General features: G+C 49.2%; 1 protein-coding gene across 1 annotated transcript in view; it reads right to left on the bottom strand.

The window, feature by feature from the left end:
- Positions 1-849: 849 nt before the first annotated feature.
- cbfb (core-binding factor subunit beta) overlaps positions 850-24,458 on the bottom strand; it is a 28,378-nt gene continuing 4,769 nt past the window's right edge. Inside the window, exons 4-6 of the mRNA XM_006641505.3 lie at positions 7,273-7,389; positions 6,654-6,749; positions 850-3,112 (exon numbers count right to left, since the gene is read on the bottom strand). Of these exons, the coding sequence (XP_006641568.1) occupies positions 3,044-3,112; positions 6,654-6,749; positions 7,273-7,389 (282 nt within the window). The 3' untranslated portion in view covers positions 850-3,043. The remainder of the gene's footprint in view (positions 3,113-6,653; positions 6,750-7,272; positions 7,390-24,458) is intronic.

Raw genomic sequence — 24,458 nt, 5'->3', positions numbered from 1 at the left:
CTCATTGTAATTTTATTTATTGCACATCTGTAGTCATTGTTTACATGTCTGCATTGTTTACATTCAAACTGTTTACTTGTACAATATCTACTGTTTGTTTGTATATTGTCTTTATGCACTGTCTGCACTTTGTGTTTTACACTTTTTTTAACAATCTTACTTTCTGTAAGTAAGAATTCCATCGTACCAGTACATGTACCAGTTATATATGGCAATAAAGGTCAAGTTCAAGTAGTGAATAGGAGTCTAATAAATCTCACCCCATTGCAGAGAGCAATTAAGTACCCCTGGGACAACAGAGCCTGTAATTATGCAGTAATTGACAGGTCCCAGTGCTGTAGGTATCTCTAATGTCAATGGAGACTTGGAGGATCCTGCCCATTGAGTTCAGCGATGCCAGGTGACTATCTGTCCACATTGCAAGGCCCCAGGGTTAAGGCTTCTGTACCTGTCGGCGTGTGATCTGTGGAGTTTTTGGGATTACCTCTGTCAGTCAGACACACATATCCAGGCTTTTGTTTGCTTTTTCTCCAAGTACTTCCTACATGTGAAGGGTCATCAAAAGCTTCATGAGAAACCCATGATCTCCCAACTGTCACCTGGATGCTTCTCAGAGATTGGACAAGTCCAGCACAGGTGTAGGTACAGCCTCCAAAAACAAAGTCACCTCCACCAGAGGTGCTCCGGACATCCAGGAGCCGGAGGCAAGTTGGTAACGCTGGACCACTCTTGCCAATTTCCTGCTCGGGCAGCTTCAGGGCGCTCTGACCCACTCTGCCCTGAAGGAGCCTCAGCACCTTTCCATTTGAGCTTAAGTATGGATAACATGACAGCAAACAAGAGGCCATGTCTGTTTGATACAAGTTTATTAAGAAAAAAGGAAAAACAAACATTAAACACTTCAGATGTAATAATACAAGAACAAAAAAAGACAGCAAAAGCAATTTCATCACTTAAGGCAACTCCTGAAGGACAAACAACAAGTTGCCACTTCTTCATTCCAGGAATGGAAAACAAGGCTCCACTTGTGTCAATAACTTAACAGAATTAAGTAAATAAAAAATAAAAAAGGAAAGAAGAAAGCTAACCAGCAGGGAGTGAACCCTCATCTTAATGCCAGCACTAAGACGGGACATGGGCAGAGCACAGGCATGTCAGCAATCACTGATGGGAGAGGTCAGAGGTCAACCCAGGCTCTCTTCAGCCAGGCCTGCTCTTCACGTTCCAACAAAAAAACACCAACCAGCAAAAACACCCAAATAATAAAACCCAAATCCGCTTTTTGGTAGTAGCTGGAGGTAGGTTGCATAAACAGTTCTGGTGTATAATATATGCTACAGCACTATTGCAAAAAACAACAGTTTGGTTTGTGGGTTGAATATAAATCGGACCCAGACTGTCCGTTAAATGGAGTTTAAAAAAGACGCAGGCGTTTCCAGATTATGGTTTGAAATCCATAGAAAAAGACACAGAAGGACAGGCTGCGAGAGAAACGCGCTGTGCTGCTAACAAGACCCAGTCCTGTGGGTCTTTGCTGTCAGAGCCCTGCAAGTAAAAACAGTGCTAAAGAAGCACGGTGAGGACTCCGCAGGCGCACAACCCATCTCCCCCTGCCTTTCCTCCTGCACGCCGGTCCTGCGCTCCCCCCCTCGCCCCCTCTCCCCCATCCCCCTCACAAGCACGTTCGTGGCTCCTTCCAACATTACATCACAGTCCCCTCCCTTAAAATACAGAAACCATCCCCTGCTGCCGATCTCCAAGGGCCTCGCTCCAAAATAACATTTTAAATTGGAAGCCTTTGCAAAAGCCACAAAACACGATACAATGCAACCGTTGGCTAAGAAGGCTGGACATTTTCACCCGATCCCTGTCAACTCGACTCTTAGCACCCCTGGCAGCTTTACTGAGGGGGAGCTTGGACCTTTACAAAGCTGCTCAGCTTGCTCAGTTTTCTCCTGGTGTGGCCTCTGTGCAGCTTGGCTTTAATGTAATTCCAGCTGAATAAGCAGTTATCTCCCCTTCCTGAATGTCAGCCTTACTCTCTCCTCCATGCCTCGCGAGAGTTTGGCAAGATCTCCAACATGAGAGACAGGAGCTGACCTACATTTAATAAAGCTATACCTTTGTTTTCAGCAGTTTAGTTTCCAAATTCCAGCTCTAATTATTCGGTATACAGATTTCCAAATACTGTGCATTTTTCAAATGTATCCAAAGGGTCTTTGTGCTAAATCCTTGATCCTTTAAAGTTTTAAACAGGGCTGGGAATGCCAGAAATGCAACATTTTTGATTTTTAAAAATCCACTGCCACTGTGCGCACGAACACTGATTCCACAGAGCGATTAAAGACAGATCAGTTGAACAGTGAGTGAGGCCTCTCCAGAAAGGAGAAGGGGGTGAACTTGTCTTGCAATGAGCATGCTCTGAGCTACAGTGACTAATGTGGATCTGTGCTGCTGTTTCTGCTTTAAGCATTTTCACACACGCTTCAGTCAGACAGCAAAAGGAGACAGAGCGCGAGAAGTGAAAAACTCAGAAAACACAAGGAAGTGTTCTTCACCAGCAGGTTATTTTTCTTCCTTTTTCTTTAAAAACTGATTTTTTTTCTTTTCACGGAAATCCCGCAATAAACCAGGAACAATTTTTGACCTACATATATATATATAAAACAAAGAAAAAGTAAACATCCTGACTTGTCACACAAACTGTTAATAAAAAATAATCAAATGCCATTATTAAAATAATGCTTAAAATAATAAGCTTGCATAAGAAACAAAAGAATTTTAAAAAACCTGCAGAAGAGGTGTTACAAGCTCCATGCATACGATAGAAAATTGGTGGGTAATATAACTTAAAACATAGTGCAAACCCCTGGGGGAGAGGTCTCAGCCAGCCTGCCCCCTCCCTCCCCCCCCCCCGGCCAGACAAAGGACCAGCAACACCCCTCCAGCCCCCTGGACTTTGGTCTCCTGTTCCACTCAGACGCTGGCGAGTTGAAAGCCGGCCGAAACGCCTGCATTCTCACAGCCGGACAGCAGGGGGCGCTTAGCGCAAGGTCCTGTCTTCGCCGCCGCCCATGTTGGAGCCGGGGCTGGGGTCCTGCTGCCGCCGCGCCTGTCCAGAGAGAGCGAGTCACGGTTACCCTACACGAACTGAAATAGCTGCACTACAGCATACTGACCGGCAGAAGGCACAACAGCCCTGAAGAAAAAAAACGGCTTCTGCGGGATGCTAAAAAAAAAATCTGTTTTGTGTATGTGTGGGTGTTCAGGGGGGCAGAACTACAAAAAAAAAAGATCAGAAATGCAGAAATAATGCTCATATAGAAAAAAAAAATGAAACACCCACGACAAACTTAAAAAGATGGCCACTGCAGACGGCTGTTCGTAGCTCGGACTCAGCGCCGGCTCTCTGGTGGACAGGATGCGAAGGAAGTTTGAGGATCAGTGTTATCAGCCACAGGCTTTCATACGATTCTTTCCTGCGGAGTGGGCATACCAGCAGCAGTCACTCAGCTGCTGCACTCCTCTGTGTGTAACCTGGCTTTTCACAGCTCTGTTGCAGCTGACAGACCTCAGCAGTTCAGGTGAGGATTCAGAAGAAACACAGCTCAGTGTGTAGTCTCCACACACACACACTCTCCTGCTACACAAACAACCAGATCCTCAACCTGGGATGCCCAGACACAGGTTTCCCACATTCCCCGTTAATCAGCTGCAGCTGTGCGAGAACGAAGCACAGCCCCTCTGTCTCGGGACCCCTGCTCTGTGGAGTCACATGGACACCTCCTGGTCTCTTTAGCTCAGTGACATCTACACTCCAGTCCAGAGGCCAGTAACTCACAGCACTGCTGCAGACGCACCTGACAGGCCAGAGGCCAATAACTCACAGCACTGCTGCAGACGCACCTGACAGGCCAGAGGCCAGTAACTCACAGCACTGCTGCAGACGCACCTGACAGGCCAGAGGCCAGTAACTCACAGCACTGCTGCAGACGCACCTGACAGGCCAGAGGCCAGTAACTCACAGCACTGCTGCAGACGCACCTGACAGGCCAGAGGCCAGTAACTCACAGCACTGCTGCAGACGCACCTGACAGGCCAGAGGCCAGTAACTCACAGCACTGCTGCAGACGCACCTGACAGGCCAGAGGCCAGTAACTCACAGCACTGCTGCAGACGCACCTGACAGGCCAGAGGCCAGTAACTCACAGCACTGCTGCAGACGCACCTGACAGGCCAGAGGCCAGTAACTCACAGCACTGCTGCAGACGCACCTGACAGGCCAGAGGCCAGTAACTCACAGCACTGCTGCAGACGCACCTGACAGGCCAGAGGCCAGTAACTCACAGCACTGCTGCAGACGCACCTGACAGGCCAGAGGCCAGTAACTCACAGCACTGCTGCAGACGCACCTGACAGGCCAGAGGCCAGTAACTCACAGCACTGCTGCAGACGCACCTGACAGGCCAGAGGCCAGTAACTCACAGCACTGCTGCAGACGCACCTGACAGGCCAGAGGCCAGACACGATTAATTTACATTCTGCCAGAGTGGACAGGAGCGCAGTATTGATTGTGGAGAGTGGAGTGGCGTATCTCCAGTCAATAGAGGTTAGATTGGGCCTGACAGATGGGTAAGCCTAATCAAAAAGATCAATACTAATTATATATTAATACTTTCACTCTGAGCGCATATTTCTCTCACTAATCTGATTTATAGACCATGCTGCTTCTAATAATTCAAAAATGGCTCAGCTGTAGAATTTGTGTCTCGTTTTACATCTCCAGTCATACAAATTGATAAATGTTGACTTTCCTTAAAAGGAAAACTATTTAACTTCCCCAGGATACCTCCTTGAACTGACTGAAAGGCCAGAATCTTTGCTAAATCTCTCTCAGGATCACAATCAGACCGAGGCGGGAGAGAGCAGGGCTCTTGGCTCTCGGTACGAATTAGGAGGCACCATGTCTCTGGAGTCCACAGTGCTGCTTCCTTCTGCATCTCACAGGCCTGCAGTTTTTACTGCATCTCCAAAGTGCGAGGAGGAAAATCAGTTAAAAATCAAAAGCAGTAATAACGATTTTACGTTCCCTTTTGGAAAAACAAATTATAGGTTCAAGAAGACCATGTGACTGTTGAACATTCTCCTTCTTACAACAGCAGAAGGATCTGGTGTTACAGTGACCGAAACTCTTTGTGCTGTCAGCGTTATTCCCAAACACCCAATCCCTATTAAAAAATAAAAACGCCTGAAGCTCATAGGTCTAAAATGCTGCAGTTTGTCGCAAAAGGCAATGGTGAGGTTTCGAAAAATGAATTCAGAAAGGTTTCTGGCTTCAACAGAAGGAGAGACTGTCATGTGTTGCCAGGCTGGGGCGGCTGGTTCCCAGCAGGCCTTGCAGCCTGCTCCCCGGGGGGCGAGGGGCGGGGCGCAGCCGGGTCTGGTCTCTATTAGAGGCGCCCAGGAGGATGGCTCCCTTCCCCGGCCGCTGGGCGAGAGGCCGAGGCAGAGACCGGCCGTCCTGCGTGGCTCTGCCCCTCTCCCTGGCTGCGGCGGCGCACAGGAAGGGGATCTGATTCGACACAGCTGTCCTGCAGCTCACTGTTGGGACATCCGCTGAGCCCCCAGCCCCCCCCGAAAGCCTGGAACCCCTCGTCCTTGATCAGTCTTCCATGATATTCCCTATTCCTGCTGTTTCTGAAGTGTACGCAAATGTGGAGGAGAAGGGTATTCACTGACTGGCTGAGAGAGAATGAACACCCCCCCCCCAAACACAAAACCTCACACATTTTACTTTAATCAAAAACACAGGATCGCAATGCGCAAGGATTGTCCTGTAATCCAAGATGAGCTTGCTTTTATGTTTACTGGCAGGCGAAACTAGCATCTCCAGTGTCTGAGAGACGTCTTTGAAGCAACTCCAGTTTCTGAGCTGGATAATAGGGTCAGGTCTCAAAGTGTCCAGCCATGGTCCTGGAATTCTATCAAGAGGTCCAGAATTTTGCTCTGAGAGGGTCCAAAAACCTGTTGTTTAGTGACTACAGAACACAACTCTGTGCCCCTGAGCTACACTGAGCCGGCCTAGCTGGGCGCAGCCTGTTGCTACCAGAATGGAGCTCTCTGACGATTCCCACACTCACTGTCATGGCAAATCACTCAGGACACGCTAAGAAACAATGCCCTGCCTTGAAAGCAGAGCGTCAAAGGTCACCCTGTCAGCCGCAGGAAACAAGTGAGATTCCAAGTGGGGTAAAAGCTCTTGATACATTACATGATAAAGAGATCAAAAAGGAACTTGTGTAAGAGTTCCTCACAAGAGACCACAGAGCCAGCCTGGTCTCTGAGAGAATGTCATTCCACGCTCAGGCTCATGAACTCTTCAGGAAAACACTGGTAAAGACCCTCTGATCAATGAGCAATGAGACTACTGCAACCTGGACTGAAAGGCCTTATCACATTTGTAAAACATGCTCTAGAAATGAGCAGCTTTAGGACCATGGATCAGAAACACCAAGCACCAGACACAGCATGCCCACAGATATACCTGCTAGTCAGCTAGCCTGGCTTGGAAGAAACTGGAAGCTCCACTTTGTTGGGGAGACTAAAGAGGTGGATCGTTTGAGCATGGCTGACTAACGCCCCCCCCCCCTCACCTCCATGTCCTCTCGGTGAGAGCGGTCCCTGTCCTCGAAGTCCCGGGTCCTCCTCCGCGCCTCCTCGAAGGCCTGCTGGGCCAGGGCGTCCTCTTGCTGCATGGACACACGGGCAGAGGGATGCAGTGAACTGACCGCTACTGATAAACACAGCGCTACCGCATCCCGATCTCCAACCTACAGATCAGGACTCGGCGGTGCAGAAAGTGGCCGAAAATAAAACCGATTTTGTATCGGCCCGTGAAAATGGGCTGATCTGGGAGTGGCCTGGTTCCTGCAGTTCTGGACTGGCTTTTGGCTATAGTGTCCATAGAAGATCACTTTATTAAGGGCGCTTGGAGCCCCCTGACTGACAGAGTGCAATACACAGGGGCTGCAGGCGTATTAAGAGATGAAGTCATGCCTTAACAATCCGAAGGAAAAGCCTGCAGGTCTCCCTCCTCAGATCATCATCATGATGCTGAGACAGCTAAGGTCCGTAGCGATGATCGGCCATGTCCGCGCTCTGGATACTGGATACAGTGCCCAGGTATGTCTTGGACGACCCGGTGGCCCTTTCCAACCTGCCGGCAGACGCCGCTGGGAATTGAGCCCGAGAGGAGGAGCAGAAAGGCAGTACCTGAGCCCTCTCCTCGTCGAACTCCAGACAGCCCATCCCATCCAGACGCTGCAGGTCGATCCAGCCCCTCCAGATGACACACACGCCGTTCAGGATCATGGGGGCCTTCAGGTACACCTGCGGCACACAGACACAGGCTCGTGAGGGTCGGGCGCAGCGCTGAAGTCCAGCCCACTTACAAACCAAAAACACAGCGAACCCCCAGTTTAACAGACGTCACCTCAACGGGCTCCGGTTCTAACAGAAAAAACCAGCCGAAGGGGAATTTCGGCTATGAAGCACTCAGAAGTACCGGACTTTCCCCGTAATAACGGGCAAAGTACAGGGCTAACGGCACAGTGGTGGGTGAGCTGCTTACGACAGGAGTCTGTGTTTCATAGGATTTAACACATTAAAAAAATACATTCATTTTAACATGTTTTAAAATGCTAACAATAAGTTAAAAAAACTCTGTAAAATGGACAAATAATAAAACAACGAAAAATGTACTACTACATAGTTTACAATTCAGGACTATCAATGGTGCCCAATAGGGGTAGGTCAGCTGCTTAAGATGGGTGCTGTTTGTGTTCCATATGATTTAGTAAATTTTATACAGTATATTTACATCACATTAACTAAACAGCTTGTATATCTCTGATAAAAAAGACACAGGAGCTATTTTCAATGACTTCATTGATTGCAATTGTTAAAGTCAAAAGGTCCAGAGGCCTGCATGTAGTATATATAATTATGTAATGTTATTTATGTTATGTAATTATGAAATTCTGTTTCTCATGTCATAGTGTGTTTTGGGGCTGAAAAACATCAATAGTGATTTAACAGATATTAGGAACACCCCTTCCCCTCTATTAGTCTGTTAAACAAGGGTTTACCTTACCGTACCCAATAGAGTAAATCAATGATTTGTTGGTTTATTGAAAAGGAAGGTGGGCTGTACTGATACAAGTGGCCTGACTGATTAGATTTGTATCCACTGTACTTGTCTTGGATAAGTGCATCCAACTGTATTAACAACAACCTAATTAAAATGGACTCAGAAATGAAATGAAGCAAAGTCCCAGCTGATAACTAACTCTCAGTTACTATGACAGCCTGGCCAAGAGACTCACACCACTGCAGCGCAGGCAGAGAAAATGGCCGACAAAAAGCATAAATCACAGGGCAGGGCAGAGCTAACGAGAGTGGCGTCAGGCAGAGCAGATGCGAAGGTGGCCAGGGTTGCTCACTCTGTGGGTCGCCCGGTCACTGGCAGCGGCCCACTGCAAGGACTGGCGCCCACGGGCATAGCTGCTCTTGGAGGATCAGTCTGATAAAAGTGCTGCAATTGGAGGAGGGCACAGAGACCTGCCATAGATTATGGAGACAGGCAGGGGACCTCTCAATGAATGGTCTATGATTCATCAGCCCTTGTTGTGCTCTGGTTAACACGACACCCCCCATGGTCCAGCCTGGGAGAAACACAAGAGCACATGCTCGTATACCATGGCATAGTACATGCACAAGTACCACCTGGTGTATTTGGCAGACAACTGTACAAACCACATTAAAAAGGTACTTGACTGTAGACAAAAAAAACACTATAATGAGAACCCAGTCCACACTACTAAGCCAATGTTTTATAATAAATGATTTACATGAAACACTCCTTTGATTTCCTGAATTTTGCATAGATATCCACACTTACATACAGATAAACATGGCACAGATGCATATTTTGAAAGACTTCTTCCAGCTGGACAGCACCTAGACCACTCTGCCTGCACACCTAGCTTCAGAGTCCCGCATCTCCAGACACTGCACACTGGACACTGGACACTGGACACTGGACAACAGACGCCAGAGTCCCCACCAGGGTCTCGGCCTCACGCGGGTTCACAGTGGCCAGCCACCCTCTTCATCACTTCATATCTTTCAAATATTTTCATCTACAAGAAGAATGCGCCTTTAAGAACAAATTCAGAAACGCCAAGCAGAATAACTGCAGCCGATACCTCGAGTAACCCCCCAGGCAGGAACCCACTGAAAATCCAACAGAACAAAAATGGGCATCAGGCTCACCCAAGCACAGGGCCGGGAGTGGGGAACGCTAGCACATCAAGGCCAAAGCGCAAGACTGCAAGCTTGAGTCACTTGATTGACATCAGCTGCCGTGAATGTGCAGATCTCGGTTACACGCGGTACCCAAGACCACCCCTGTCTGGGGGGTGGGCTCCGAATGGCTGGCGTCTCTGCCCTCACGCTGCAATTAGCATGAAAGACGAACCTCTTCCATATATAAGTGGGCACAATCTGGGGTCTGTACTTTCAAACAGATGTCTCCCATTATAAAAAAAAAATCATCACAAGCAAGCTGTTGGAAACCATCTCCAAATGGAAATGAGGAAACCATTTATGGCGCCAAGTAAAGACCTACTTCTTAAATACACTTAATTATGATCATATTTTTACAGCACTGTTTCGCTATTTAAAGACTAAAGACTGACATGTTTATACATCCAAAATCTCTGATCAGAGCTTCCTGCAGTTCTCATGTCTCTCTCTTGCGGCCCAGGACTCCTTGATAAAATATAGACTTGGGCACCACAGGCTCTGCGCACTGTTTTGCACATGCAGTGCTATCCCACACGTCCCAGGAAAGACCGGATCCTTCTGAGATTGTGTGTGCATCCATCTGGCCGGAAGCCACATCAGTATCGAAGCTGCGAGGCACAGGAATGTGACCCAGGACCACTGCCCACAGGCAGCTGCGCTCCCTGGTGAGGAAGACGGGCAGTGAACACACACAGAGCTCTCCAGGAGCTCCAGAGAGTGAACACGCACACTCCCACACAGAGCTCTCCAGGAGCTCCAGAGAGTGAACACGCACACTCACACACAGAGCTCTCCAGGAGCTCCAGAGAGTGAACACGCACACTCACACACAGAGCTCTCCAGGAGCTCCAGAGAATGAACACGCACACTCCCACACAGAGCTCTCCAGGAGCTCCAGAGAGTGAACATGCACACTCCCACACAGAGCTCTCCAGGAGCTCCAGAGAGTGAACACACACACACAGAGCTCTCCAGGAGCTCCAGAGAGTGAACACGCACACTCACACACAGAGCTCTCCAGGAGCTCCAGAGAGTGAACACGCACACTCACACACAGAGCTCTCCAGGAGCTCCAGAGAGTGAACACACACACACACACAGAGCTCTCCAGGAGCTCCAGAGAGTGAACACACACACACACACACAGAGCTCTCCAGGAGCTCCAGAGAGTGAACACACACACTCACACACAGAGCTCTCCAGGAACTCCAGAGAGTGAACATGCGCACTCACACACAGAGCACCCCAGGAGCTCCAGAGAGTGAACACACACACACACACAGAGCACCCCAGGAGCTCCAGAGAGTGAACACACACACACACACACAGAGCTCTCCAGGAGCTCCAGAGAGTGAACACACACACAGAGCACCCCAGGAGCTCCAGAGAGTGAACACACACCGATTCCAACTCTCTTCTCAGGCAAAGTAGGCAAATGAGTTTCAGCAGGAGCCACACAATGACGAAGAAGAACTGGGGGTGACCAGAAAGAGGGACACAACCCTATAACAGGCAGACAGGAGCAGCCCGATTCCACCTCCTAACAGGCCGGAGAATCTGCTCCCCGTGCATCTCGCAGTCCTGAGAGCCATAGGACACAGCATCTCCCTCTGCAGGGAATCTCGAAGCTGTGATCCTTCTCATCCCGCAAGTGAAACAAGCGGAGTTGTTCCGAACCTCAGCCCAGAGTATGTCAGGTATTTAAGGCACCAACTCAAACATAAAGGCACATGCCTTGAGCTATCAAAAACTGACAGCACAGTAAGCCTCATTCAAAACCACTGCGTGCCGCAAGAAAATCGCTACATAAACACAAGATAAGAAACTCCTGCACTGAAAATCCAGTAGGCCTGAAAACAAAATCCAGATATTGAGTTCCTTGCACCAGCTGAAAAATAATTAATAAGGATTCTCTAAAATGTATTCATTTTTCTCTAAATATTAATTTTTGCTTTCCACAATTCAATATGTATATAATTTCACCCTTTCAAACACATCGTTTATAGTCCCTTCAGCCATTAATAACAAATTAAGCCTTTTTGGGGTTTGGGCCAGTAGGTACATTTATAACTCCATCAAACTAAATGCACAGTTTTTGTTGGGAAAGAGCCAGCAGCGCAGACATATGAGAAAACCATCTATATAGAAATATTCTAGCCGGTTTCTCTTGAGAGTTATTTCAGTGTAAGTTCTATATAAACGCAGTTTCTTGGCCTGCTTGGAGCTATTCCAGTAGATTCCTACACAGAACACAGTGTCAGACCTCTCAACCTTGGTGTATCAGAATGCTGTACAGCTGATCGTACCTGCTGCCCCTCTAACAGTCCACACCAACACAAGCAGAGTTTCCCATTAGAATACAGGCTGTTTCATTGGCACTTGCTTAGTTTTTAAAGATCTCCACGCATATTATAAAGCACTAGAGATAAAATCCTGTCAATGGATGTCTATAGAGAAATCGGATCCTGGTTTTATTTTTTACATGGAATCTGACACCAAGTGGGATGTGAAATCTCCCTGAAGCCGGGGTGCGATTGTTTTCTCCACTGTGTTGCACAACTGTGCTGTCTTCTCCTGGCGCGGCTGGCTGAGCCCCTGTCCCCGAGCCCCCTCCTGGCGGCGGCCCTCGCTAGACAAACACCCCAAGAGAGGCGCGGCCCCGCTGCCCACTCTGCGCCATGCCCCGTTCACATGGGCAGCGCGCCAGCACCCACAGGCTGGAGGGGGGGGGGGGTTGCCGGAGAGCACAGAGGACAGCGGGGGGGGAGTGGGATAGAGTTTCGGCTGCTGGATGGCTGCCCTGGACCAGGGCCTGCCTCGCTCGGCCCGGGCTGCGCTGGCTCGAGGAGCGTCTGTGGAGAACCACAGCGCGCAGAGAGAAGAGATCACTGTGCTGCAGCAGGCTGGGTGGGGCTGGGTGGGGGGGGCTTATACTAGAACTCTATTTAACGAGAGCCTTTGATTCCGGCCTCCAAAAATTCCACTTGTGTTTTTGCAAAAAGGCAGTCTTACAAGTGAAGGTACTGGAGGATCCATGCCGCTTACACTACACATAATGCCACTACTTAAACTGCTGTCTTTAAAAAAAACAAGCAAGAAGTTAAAACCATGCATGCTCAATCACAATGTTTAGATTGTGCTCCTTTTTACAGAACGCAGATAATTTGCGTGGGACCCCAGTAGGCGTCTTCGAGAACACAAACTAATTGCCTGGGAAGGAATAATGCTTCTTTTCTGTTGGCATACAGGGAGCAGACACCGTGTCCAGACAGCAAAACAATCAAGACAGGAGGGCCTGGACAAGTTCGCACAGAGCTGCAGGATTCAGAGTGCAAATAATGGGACTCCGCACTCAGACACACAACAGGTGAGAAAAGCTGTCGGAAAAAAAACAGAGCGAGGGTGCAGTCTGATTTATTCAGAATACCCTGTTCGCACAGCGTGGGAGCAAAGTTCAGAACGCGGGGCACCTTGCTTGGGACACATACGCCATGCATGGAACGGAGAGGCGCTCCGTCTCTCCCCTCGAGCTCCGGCCTCTGACGTCCCCCCACGGCGCCGGGCTCACCGGACACAACACCCCGCCCCGGTCGGGCAGTAACCTCGCCCAGCAGTTTCCTTTTTTTCCCAGCGAACTGAGCAAGGAGGCCCTTGTGTTTCAGGCCCCGCTGTCGTGAAATCACCACAGCTCTTCCTGGGTTATGCTCCAGCTGTGCAGCTACACTGGAAGGAAGCCGAATGCAATATCCAGCCACCCTCCACCGCACAGCGGCCACTCAATATCCACCCGCCGCAGCCTGGCGACACATCAATTCAATTTAATTGATTTGTATAGAGCGCCTTTCACAACAAGGTTGCCCCAAGGCGCTTAACAAAGCATGTGACCATACATGTTGTGAATACGGAACAGAAAAGACCAGAAGACAATGGAGTAGAGGAACCAAAAACTCATTAGTAAGGAGAGAAAAATCCACTAGGGGTCCAAGGTCAACTGGCTGCCCAACCCCACTGGGCATGCTAACATTATACACTTAAAAAAAGGAATAAATGAATAAGGGTCTTAATCCATCCATCATGTCTTCTGTATGTCAGTACTCCGTGCAGATCTCTGTAGACCAGAAAAATCCTCTAAAAAACGATAGCTATATCCACGATGACATCACCAGCCGCTCTGCATTCACACTTCAGTTGGAATTTCCCTGCAGTACCGCAACCAAAGGCCCTTATTTATTTCTGAAAGACCCTGAAGTATGATAGCCATGGGCACAGTTCCTTTTTTGTCAACCACTGTTGTAGGGGTGGGGGGGGGAATGCATTCTGCATCAATGCACAAAACTCCATAATCAATTTCTTACTTTTTTTTTTAATATGCATGGTACTAAACATTTCAGATAACAACAATACAAGGTAAAGTAAAGGACAAATAGAGAAAATAATAATGGTTAGTTTTCTGGGCTTAAGAGGAAACTAATTGCGTGGTGAAAGGTAAAGATGTACTGTGTAGGTTAACAAGTGCACCATGCTTACATCTGAACTAAACTAAGCTAAAACTAAAACTCCAGCCTGCACCCTCTGCTTGGAAAGCCACTGTATGGGCACATTTGGGATTTTATGAAGTAAAAGGTAAAACTGAACTGGATAAGAGCCCCGCAGTGTGTGTGCAAGCTGTGTCATACCAAGATAAAATATTTCGGGAATACAACGAGCATGCGAAATCGTATTTCACGTTTCCATCCGGAGTCGGAGGAAAAACGGCCTGTTCTTGTTGCTGCCGAACAGAGAACCCCCGAACAAGTGTCGAAGCTTCCACATAGTTCGGAATGGGTGAAGCAAATCACCAGGTCTGGAGCACGTTTTATCGCAAAAGATTTACGCCCCTACGCCATTGTTGAAAGCCCGGGCTAGTAAAAATAAAATAATAATAATAGCTTACACTTATGTAGCGCTTTTCTGGACACTCCACTCAAAGCGCTTTACAGGTAATGGGGATCCCCTCCACCACCACCAGTGTGCAGCCCCACCTGGATGATGTGACGGCAGCCATAGTGCGCCAGAACACTCCCCACACACCAGCTATCAGTGGGGAGGAGAGCAGAGTAATGAAGCCAGTTCATAGATGGGGATTATTAGGAGGCCATGATTGGTAAGGGCCAATGGGAAATTTGGCCAGGACGCCGGGGTTACACCCCTACTCTTTTCGAGAAACGCCCTGGGATTTTTATTGACCACAGAGAGTCAGGACCTCGGTTTTACGTCTCACCCGAAGGACGGCGCCTGTTTACAGTATAGTGTCCCCGTCACTATACTGGGGCATTAGGACCCACATGGACTGCAGGGTGAGCGCCCCCTGCTGGCCCCATTAACACCTCTTCCAGCAGCAACCTTAGTTTTTCCCAGGAGGTCTCCCATCCAGGTACTGACCAGGCTCACACCTGTTTAGCTTCAGTGGGTTGCCAGTTGTGAGTTGCAGGGTGATATGGCTGCTGGATACCAACCAATCCCAACGCTCTACAATGACTCCAGGTTTTGGAATCATTGAAGAAAGCAAATAGGGTGGCAGTGACCTGTGATGCGTGGACGCTCACTGCAACAGAATCCTGTATCACTATTACTGAGCACTACATCACCGATGAAGGGCAGCTCGTGTCTTGCCTACTGCAGTCAAAAAAAAACGAGATGCATCAAGAATCGATTTGGAATCGCATTGTGGCACCCTGAATCGAAACCGAATCGAACCGTGAGGTGCCTAGAGAGTCCCACCCCTCCTCTTTTGGCATGATTAAATCACTGCACCTCATTAACCCGGGCAAACGCTGACCTCTGGGAGAGCACCAGACTGCTCGGGGACAGAGCGCCTCTCGCTTCCATCGCTATGAACCTGAAACGCCAAGGCGACCAGTGCTGAGGCAGCGAGCTGCCGGCCCAGTGCAGACCCGAAGACTCCTCCGCAGCGGAGAAATGTTTTCATCAGCAAATGTCATTTTAATTGCAATGTGCACGCAATCAATTTCTCCAATTACAGCCTCTGCAACGCTAGCAGCCCAGCAGCGCGGCCACCCTCTGGGGGCCAGCCTCATCAATCTCCTGCGCGGGAGTTATTAAGCGTGTGTGCGTGCCTCTGTGTGCGTCTGTGATTAAAGCTCGGGGCAACAGCTTGCAGATTCAATTACTCCTTTGACTTGGGGGAGCTGTTTCAAAGACCGAAGAAATTAAAACCGAGCAACAAGTCAGCTGCACACTGGATGAGCGGATCGCTGGAAAGGCTTCTGCACGTTTCGCAAACTTAGGCAAACTCTTCAAGGGAAGGGAAAGAGCCCTGGATAAGAACTTTAACTGCAGAGATGTCACACACATCAGAGCCTGGAGAGGGAGTGAAAGATCCCACCAGGCTGGAAACGGGGAAAAGAGGAATTCGGCTCTCCGGCAGATCCGCAGAGCAGCCCCTTCCGGCCTGCGAGCAGACTTTCAGCACATGTCCAACAGGAGCCTCTCTCTCTCCAGGGCCTCCGGGGGTGCATTCCTGCGCTGGGCTAGACAGGCAGACACACACATCTGCTCCACGGCTCCTCGGTCACTGTATCGGCAGCGGGACACGGGGTGCCCTCCGCCCAGTCGCCCCGCAGGTACGTGGCCTTGCGGGGGCCGTTTGCTGATATAATGCGACAGGGATGCTGCTTCGCCTTTTCATCTTGACCCGCAGGGGAGCTGGAGAACACGCGGATCTGCAGCAGAGACGGTTTAGCCACAAGCTTCCTCCGCAGAGCAGCAGTCACCCATCCACCCCCACCCCCCAGCCTCACGGCCACCCCCTCCCCTCACCACTTCCTCGCTCAGCCAGCGCGCGCAACTCGTGGAGCAGCAGACAGAGCTTGCCGGAAACCCGCGCCGGAAACGATCCTTTTCATTCCGCGGAGACCTGTGTCCAGCTCGTCCGGCCCAGGGACTGGGGGGGGGGGGCGAGGAGTTGGTGGACGGTGGAGGTGCCAATCACAGCTGTCCCGATGGCCAGGGCGGTTTGTCCTCCGCACACCAGCGCAGGAAATGGGATGAAACCACCAGGAACATGTTTCACATCCCAGTGTCAGCCAGCGCTCAGAGCTCCCACAGCGGACAGCCAGCAGCCCAAAGCACTCGGCTGGCGTGCCCTCGTCATCGAGCCAGAGAGGAGGAACAACTGAGCGCAGCGGGGCTGGTGGGTCTAGAGTGCTTTGTTAAAAAAGCATACAAAGTCCACACCGGGTTGTTGGGCTGCAAAGAACCTGAATGGTGTAGTAAAATCAAATAAAAAATGCTGCTCCTGAAAGCCTGACTTCCATTTCCAGGAGAAAAGTTCAGGCCCCCAAGCATGCGATGACTGGCCTGTGATTAACAGCTACCTCATCCACGAGGGGTCTGGAGCAGTTTGAGCGATTGCACAAATCCCACAAAACCCCCAGATCCCACGGAAAACTGAAGCCAGATCATTTGCTGGCGAAGCTGCTTGTTTTGAACGTTTTGGACGATATCAAATGTAGTGCAATCAATACAGACCATTCAAAACCGAAGGGACGTCTCATCAGTTGCACCTCATGAGCAAAGTGTGTGGAATGCTGCTGGGATGATCGTTTGTTTGAACAGTCAGCTGGAGCCGAGGCAGTCGTTCACCATGGGGGTCATTACGTTGGCTCTCTTCGTACTTAACACAGCAACACTGGAGCCACTGAATAGAGGGCCATTATTCACAGGAGGAACATGTGGCCCAGTGAGTCAGAAATGAAGCAGCAATGCAAGTCAATCAATTTAGCTTGGCCGGGATATTGTTGGGAGCCTCTCTCTCTTGCTTTTTTCTCCTCGTCCAAATTTCTCGAGCGGGACGCAGGAACAACAATCAGACCCATTTTCCTACCAGGCATGTAATTAGGACAGGCAGACTAACTGCATCACTACCCTCCCACAGACCGGGTGAGTCAGCAGTCTGCGACACTCGCCACACTCGCTCTTGCCAGCCACAGGAACCAGTCAAGACCCCCACAGGAATGGCAACACCCCCCCCCCAGCACACGCACTCAGTGCACTATGCTTCGCAATGCTGGCTGGCGCACCCCAAAACCCCAAACTATCAGCTGTCTCACAGGGGAGACAAGTCATCACACGCCCAAAAGAGGAATCGCCTGCCCACAAGCCCAGCAACACAAGTCATCACCAGACTGGAGCCACAACCCCCACCCCCTGCCCCTGCCACAGGCCGTCCCGTCAATGTCCTGAGAGCAGCTGACCTGCTGCCCTGGGTGACTCACGGTGCAGCACAAGTGTGACTAATGATTCCAAAACCGCTGTGTCACCTTCCCCTCAAGTGACCCATCACAGCAGCGGAGGCACACCTGCAGTACCGGGACCCCAGATCGACAAATCTCACTCACCGGAAAAAGCTGCAATACTAGATGTTGTTGAAATGTATGCCAACTCAGGGGTGTCCAATCCTGCTCGTTCTCAATCGCAGCTGAGCTCCTTAACTTTCAAGAATCCTTCACTGAGCCCTGGCACTGCTGCTTTCGAACCTCTTCCAAGATTTTTTTTTATTATTCTTCAAGTTGGAGATCTTAAGTTATTTAACAAACACAGAAGTTAAAAGGCAGCCTACCGTGCGTTTCGGAACTGAAAACATTTTAAAGAGCTCATATTAAATCTCAGATCTATTCAGGGTTCAGATATTTCAGTGCTCTGGTGAAACCAAAACCTGCAGTGATAACATTTTACAACAACAATGAACTCTGAGTACAACACCACCTGAATAACCAAGGCACTGCCTTAGTTATTGAGTCTTCAGACACTCAACCACACTAAAATCCACAGTTATTTTCAAATGCTTGTCGATATGTTGGCTGTATTGTTCCCGCAGGTCTCTAGTACAGGGGTGACAGTTTATACACCACTAACTCAAACCAGCTCAGACAAGGTCGTTTACCTTGGGATTTGGAGAATTAGAAAGGTCAATATTTACATTAAATGTTCATGTCTAAAATGGATTCCCCTGATCCGATAAAGAGTAAGATTTCTACACCTACTATTAATTTTCTAATAACAGAAAAGCAATGTCTGGTTTCATTTACAACTGGAAGTTTAACGGGGGAACAAGAAGTTGGTCTTGGTGTTTAGGTGGACGATGCCGAAGATGCTGGCCGTATGCAGCAGGAAGAACAGAGAGGGCCCCCCACTCCGCGCAGGGCACCCCGGCTCTTTCACACACACGCCCGGCCGCTGGCTTGTGCCGAGAGAGCCAGGCGTCCGGGATGGAAAGAGGAACTCCGAGCTCCCGCCCGCCCGGGGCTCCAGAGTGCTGCCCAGCTGCGACGCACACTCCTGCGGGCGAAGCAGCAGCTACACAAACAGCGAGCTGTTTAATCAGAGGGTGGCTTTCGGACTCAACGTTCACGCTATTGTGTCGAGGTTTGAAAAAAAAAAAAAGCCCTGAAAGAAAACCTACAGCCGCACCTGTAGCCGAACAAAGAGCATTAACCGTGTCCTGACCGGCTCGCCACGCCCCCACTCACAGAGCGCCGGGGGAAAGGAGCCGCGGTCCGGAGACAGGTCTCGGATAAAACAAACAAGCACGCCTGTAAGGAGATGGACGGTTTTGGGACAATGGAGGAAGAGTTCTGAGTTACAGCACAACAATAGTTTTAGTTTCCTTAAATAACGGCCATCTGAACAGGCGAGCAAGGGGCGGAAGTTCATTCTGTTCGCTGCTCTAAGGGTTGTGGGGGTCTGGAACCAGCTGCTCTCCTGTGGGCTCTCTGCGTGAAACTGGGGATTGGGAAGAAACCGGACGGCCTCCCCCGAGCTGTAACCTTTATTCCTCGATGCTTGTTGGGACACGAACGATCAGAAAGTGGGCCCCATCCACCTGCGGGAGGAGGAGTAAAGCGCTTCTTCGACGCCGGGCCTCATGTCTGGGTCGAGCAGTAGACAGCATGAGCGGAGCACATCCTGAGCTCCAGGCCCAGCTCCAGCCCACGGGGCGCTCGAGTCTCAGATTCAAACGGCATCTTTTCCAACACAAGCCACGGGTTCGTGCTCAGAGACTTTACACCACAGTTCCGCACCTATTGTGTTTTACAGGCCCTGTCCACGTCCGGTACCACGGTGTCAGCTACAGGACCGGATTCCCTGGGAGTCATGCGCTGTAGCGGGCCGGGCCGTCCCGTTCAGAGCGGGCCCCGGTACCACTGAGGAGACATCCTGCCTGCTCCCGGACCTCACCGCCTGGCCTCACGCTGCTGAAAGCGAGTCCGTCCATTACCTCATTACCACCACACTGTCCTTCCCCCCTGCACATTACCCAGGAACTAAACCCTTATTGGCCTTTTAGGTCTTGAGCGTGAAATCAAATGAACCGCTCATGCACGATGAGCAGGCTCCCCACGTTTTGTTAAAGCTATGTTGTGTACGAAGCAGAAAGAGGGCCGACTGCTCCTGCATGTTGTGCTGGCGTTGGAGAAGCAGGCGCCTGGCATGTGCTGTGATGCTGCCTGGCCAGCCCTGTGCGTTAGGAACACGTCAGACAGCTCGAGACAACCCGGCCTTCATCGCGCTCAATTGCCTTTAATTATACATCGCCTCAGGCAGCGAGGGAAAAAACCGTTTCCCAGCAGTCACACGGAAGAATGCAGCCCGCACTCATGCGCCAGATTTCTCACCTTTATCTGGGCTTTTTCTGAAGAAGGCTGCCCCGCCTTCCTTCACCACACAGGCCAGCGACCAGGTCGCTGAGCACCGTCCAGAGAAAGAAGGGCTGAGCTCACTTCATGCGTTCCTGCTACAAAGATTTCTCTTGTGAAAAGCTTAGGTCAGGCTGCTTACATCCTGCTCTTTCCAGATTTTATGTGCGTGACACTTGACAGTGATAAACAACTGCGCTACAAATCAGCCTGTCGGGAGAGGGTAAATACTGATGCACAGAGCTGCGATCAGAAAACACACGTGCAGAACATCAAGTCAGGATGTGACGTTAAAGCAAAAATAATTTAGGTACTTCTGAAAGAAGTCTGAGACACATTTCCTTATTTAGCACTGTGGTTCCTAAACATGCATGAAATGCAGCCAAAGGCATTAAAAGTTTTCAAAAATATACTGTACATTAATGCACAGCTCCCCACTGGAACCAGCCCTCTGCACTGAGCCACTGGGCTGTGGAGCGGTGGGGAACCCTCTCTCCTCTGTTCCCTGTAATCTGACCAGCTGACTGTGTCATTAAGGACACATCTCAGTCCTCCACTTATTCCAAATCCTTTAGACCCTTAACTGGACTCAATTCCTTGTAGGCAGAGATCAAAATCTGTGATTGATTTTAGCCTAACATGCCTGAAGACAACATCCTTTTTATTGATCCTTTCTTAGTTTTTTTTCATTAATTTAATTTTCTGGGCTTCATTTCAAAAACCAGAAGAAGTAAAGACTGATAGGGGTGCTGTCAGAACTCTTGATGTGAAACTCCTGATCTACAGTATCACTTCCCCGGGCTGTGATCGATGCACAGGATAAGAGTTTCACACACTGCGCAAGAATGCTCACATTCTGGATCCTGTCACTGGGCCATTTCTTCTGGCCTCTTCCCATTTCCCAGACTCGGAGGACATGAAGATTTCTCTGGCAATTCAGCACAGATTACAGGAAGAGTCAGGCAATGATGGAATTCAAGTTCAAGGGGCGGATTGCTGAACACTTTGATTGCTTGGCTCTAAAAGTGCATTAAAGACATTTGCTTGTTTGTCAGAACCTATTACTGCACATTACAAGCAGAGCTTTTATCCATTGCTCGCTGTTAATAAAACATGAACTCGATTAAATTTTCAGAGCGTAAACCAGCGTTTCCTGGTGCAGAAACATTCAGTTAATCGGGTGATGAAAAATGACTCTGAACAGGCGAAAATACTGAGAAATTGAAAAGGAACAATTCAGAAGCCGGACCATAGGGGCCCTTCCACCGCAGGCACAGGGGCAGTAAAATATGGCCATTCCAAGACAAAAACATTTTTTGTTATATCTACCTGCAGCAGAGAGGGATTTTTTAAGCTTGGTAAGGTTTTTAAGAATCCCCCAAGGGCCAAAAAGAACAAAGGCCCAGTGATGTAGTACCACAGCTGGACTCTTCCTGAAAAAGCGCAGTGAACGTGCTGGACAGAGATGGTGCCCCCCTCAGCCAGAGACCCTGTCCTCTCTCACTGGTCCCTGTGGTGGCCTCGTTTACTAACGGCCAACATCAGAGGCATCACATTCGACTTTTAAAACTGAAGGCCGAAAGATGGAGGCGAAAGGGAGCAGCTGGAACCCAGAACAGTTTCCGAGCTTTTCCACTCAATGTTGGAGTGACAAAACAAACTCAAAACAACACGATTGAGGAGATGTCACTCGACTGCAGAAATCGGGGGGGGGAGAGGGGTGGGAGAGCAATGCGGGAAAAAAACACGGCCTCGGATCTTCCCTACTCCCTCCTGGGAGAACGGGAGACAAAACAAACTGCACACACGACGTGATGACGACACCAACTCCGACTTGGACACTGGTGAGACATCCTGCTCAGACATCCTGCTGGGAAAGAAGGGTCAGAAGCAGGAGGCTCCTGTGTGGAAGAGCACAGGACACCCCATGAGCCAGGGCCTGCACCCTCGACTTCAGGCAGCGCTTGTGGAAGCATGCGGAAAAGATTAGCGAAAGGAGCTGCGGTTTTTTAAGGGTATCCTATGCCTAGATAAATGCCTCCCCCACTTTCCTGTGCCCTGCTGCTCTCCTGCAGTGATATTCCAGGAGGTTTCAGACCAGCAGCAGATCGCGGGTCCTAGGATCAACTTTCTCTTTACATTTTTAGATTAAAAATACACGCGCATGCCAAAGACAAATCTTCAAGAAGTCGCCTCATTTCTCTCTTCCTTGTTTTTCCAGGGCGACCATAATGTTTATTCTTCCCATTGCTGATTATTTGAAAACCTAAAAAACTGCAAAAGCTGGAAAACCTGGGTATCGTGGTCTTTAGGACTAACCGTGTACTAAAAACAATTTGTGCAAAAGGAAAGGAATCACAACATGCTCGGGATCTAAGATTTAGATCAAGTGTTTAAATGCATTTTGAAAATCCTTGTGCACTGAAACTATTTTACACAGACACCGGATGCAGTAAACTCTATTGTGTAAGCCCTTGTCTAGTCTAAAGAACAAGCTTTAACAAAACTATTAGATTTAATTCCTGTGGTCTTCTCTAGGATTACTGTAATTTTCATAATCAAGTCATTCATTTCAAGCCTTCAATTCTTCCCCGCAAGCAAGAATTCTAACGCAGAGACACAAAAAGATTTATTGACTTTGTTGTTGGAGTAGGAGGGGACACAGAGGGATCAGGTTTAGTGTTTGTGAAGACATCTAAAATTACCAAGCCCTTTAAGGGTTTTCAAGTATTGGGCAAGTTGTCATTTTTGGAGAAGTTTTATTTTTTAAATGAATTCTGCACATTTCTTTAGCAGGAAGGTTCCATCTTCATCTCATGTGCTCCTACTGTCCACAGATTCAGGGGAGTAAATCCACGTTTCTGGATGTATAACCTACATCGTCCCCTTAAAGAAGACCACATACAGCCACTCTGAAAAAGAGCTCTGCTGGAACAGCGCAGGCACGATGGGTTGCAAATTCAAGAGACAGTGGCCAACCCGTTAAATTTGATCAATCCTTACAGAATCTCAGCTTCAATCTCAACACCCCAGCATCTCCAGTTTCTAGCAGATCCAGTTAACTAAAGAATAAACAATTTAAGATTAAAGGATTTTTTTCAATAATACAAATCCCACACACCCTTTCCTTCAAGGAACATGCTCAGACTTTCAGACAGAGGGCCCCTGAGTCTGAACCACAGCCGAAATTCCAAGCTGCTGTACAGCAAAGCTGGGGGCAGCAGACAGTGGAGCAGGAGACGGGAGACAGTCAGAGCATCATGGAGCAAAGGGTGCTGGATACTGTTAGACAGTTTGCAAATTCAACTAGATACAGTCCCTCCCGTCTCACTGTAATTAAGACTGTGAAAAAAATGCTCATGTTTTATTTTAAGTAAAAGTTTTCCCTCTGTAAAAATGCAGCCCAATCAAATTGTGATTTTATATGAGAAGATTTTCAATGAAGGAATATTTATATTTCCATTTATCTTCTGTATCCATCCAATTCCATACACACAGTAAATGAACACACATCACAGGGGACTCATTAATACAACCAGGGCTCAGTCTGAGCCGGTGCACTTAAAAGACAGTCCACTGAACACATGCCTCTGCAGGAGAGATTAGAATTGAGGCAGACGCGTATCAATACATGCCTCTCCGAGAGTGATCAGAACCAGATCAATATGTGCCTCTCCGGGAGCGATCAGAACCAGATCAATACGTGACTCTCCGGGAGCGAACGGAATCTAGGAGGAACCGGATCAATAGGTGCCTTTCTGAGAGAGATCAGAATTGAGGCAGAACTGGATCAATAGGTGCCTCTCCAAGAGTGATCAGAACAGGATCAATATGTGCCTCTCCGAGAGCGATCAGAACCAGATCAATACATGGCCTCTCCAAGAGAGATCTGAATCGACGCAGAACCGGAATAATACATGCCTCTCTGAGAGAGATCAGAACCAGATCAATATGTGCCTCTCCGAGAGTCATCAGAACCAGATCAATATGTGCCTCTCCAAGAGTCATCAGAACCAGATCAATATGTGCCTCTCCGAGAGCGATTGGAATCGAGACAGAACTTGCCAATATGTGCCTCTCCGAGAGCGATTGGAATCGAGACAGAACTTGCCAATATGTGCCTCGCCGAGAGCGATCAGAACCGGACCAATCCAGGAGGAAGCAGGTCAATACGTGTGACCAGACCAGACCAGGCAGGAGAGCAGGAGGAGGCTGCCGGACAGGGCTCCCACAGCTCCCTCTCCAGGCCCTGTGACCACTGAAATTAACCTCCCACAGCTGGTCTGCATTAGCCTGTTGTGACACTCCGACCCTGTACTGAACTGCTCCTGCAGCGGGGTGCTTGTGGAAGAGACGCTCCTGCGATAATACTGCTGCCATGTGGTTGGGGGGGGG

This window comes from Lepisosteus oculatus, chromosome 20, assembly GCF_040954835.1.
Source record: "Lepisosteus oculatus isolate fLepOcu1 chromosome 20, fLepOcu1.hap2, whole genome shotgun sequence".
Taxonomy (NCBI): Eukaryota; Metazoa; Chordata; class Actinopteri; order Semionotiformes; family Lepisosteidae; genus Lepisosteus; species Lepisosteus oculatus.
The sequence above is the reverse complement of the archived record's forward strand: the minus strand, read 5'-3'. Positions and strand labels throughout refer to the sequence as shown.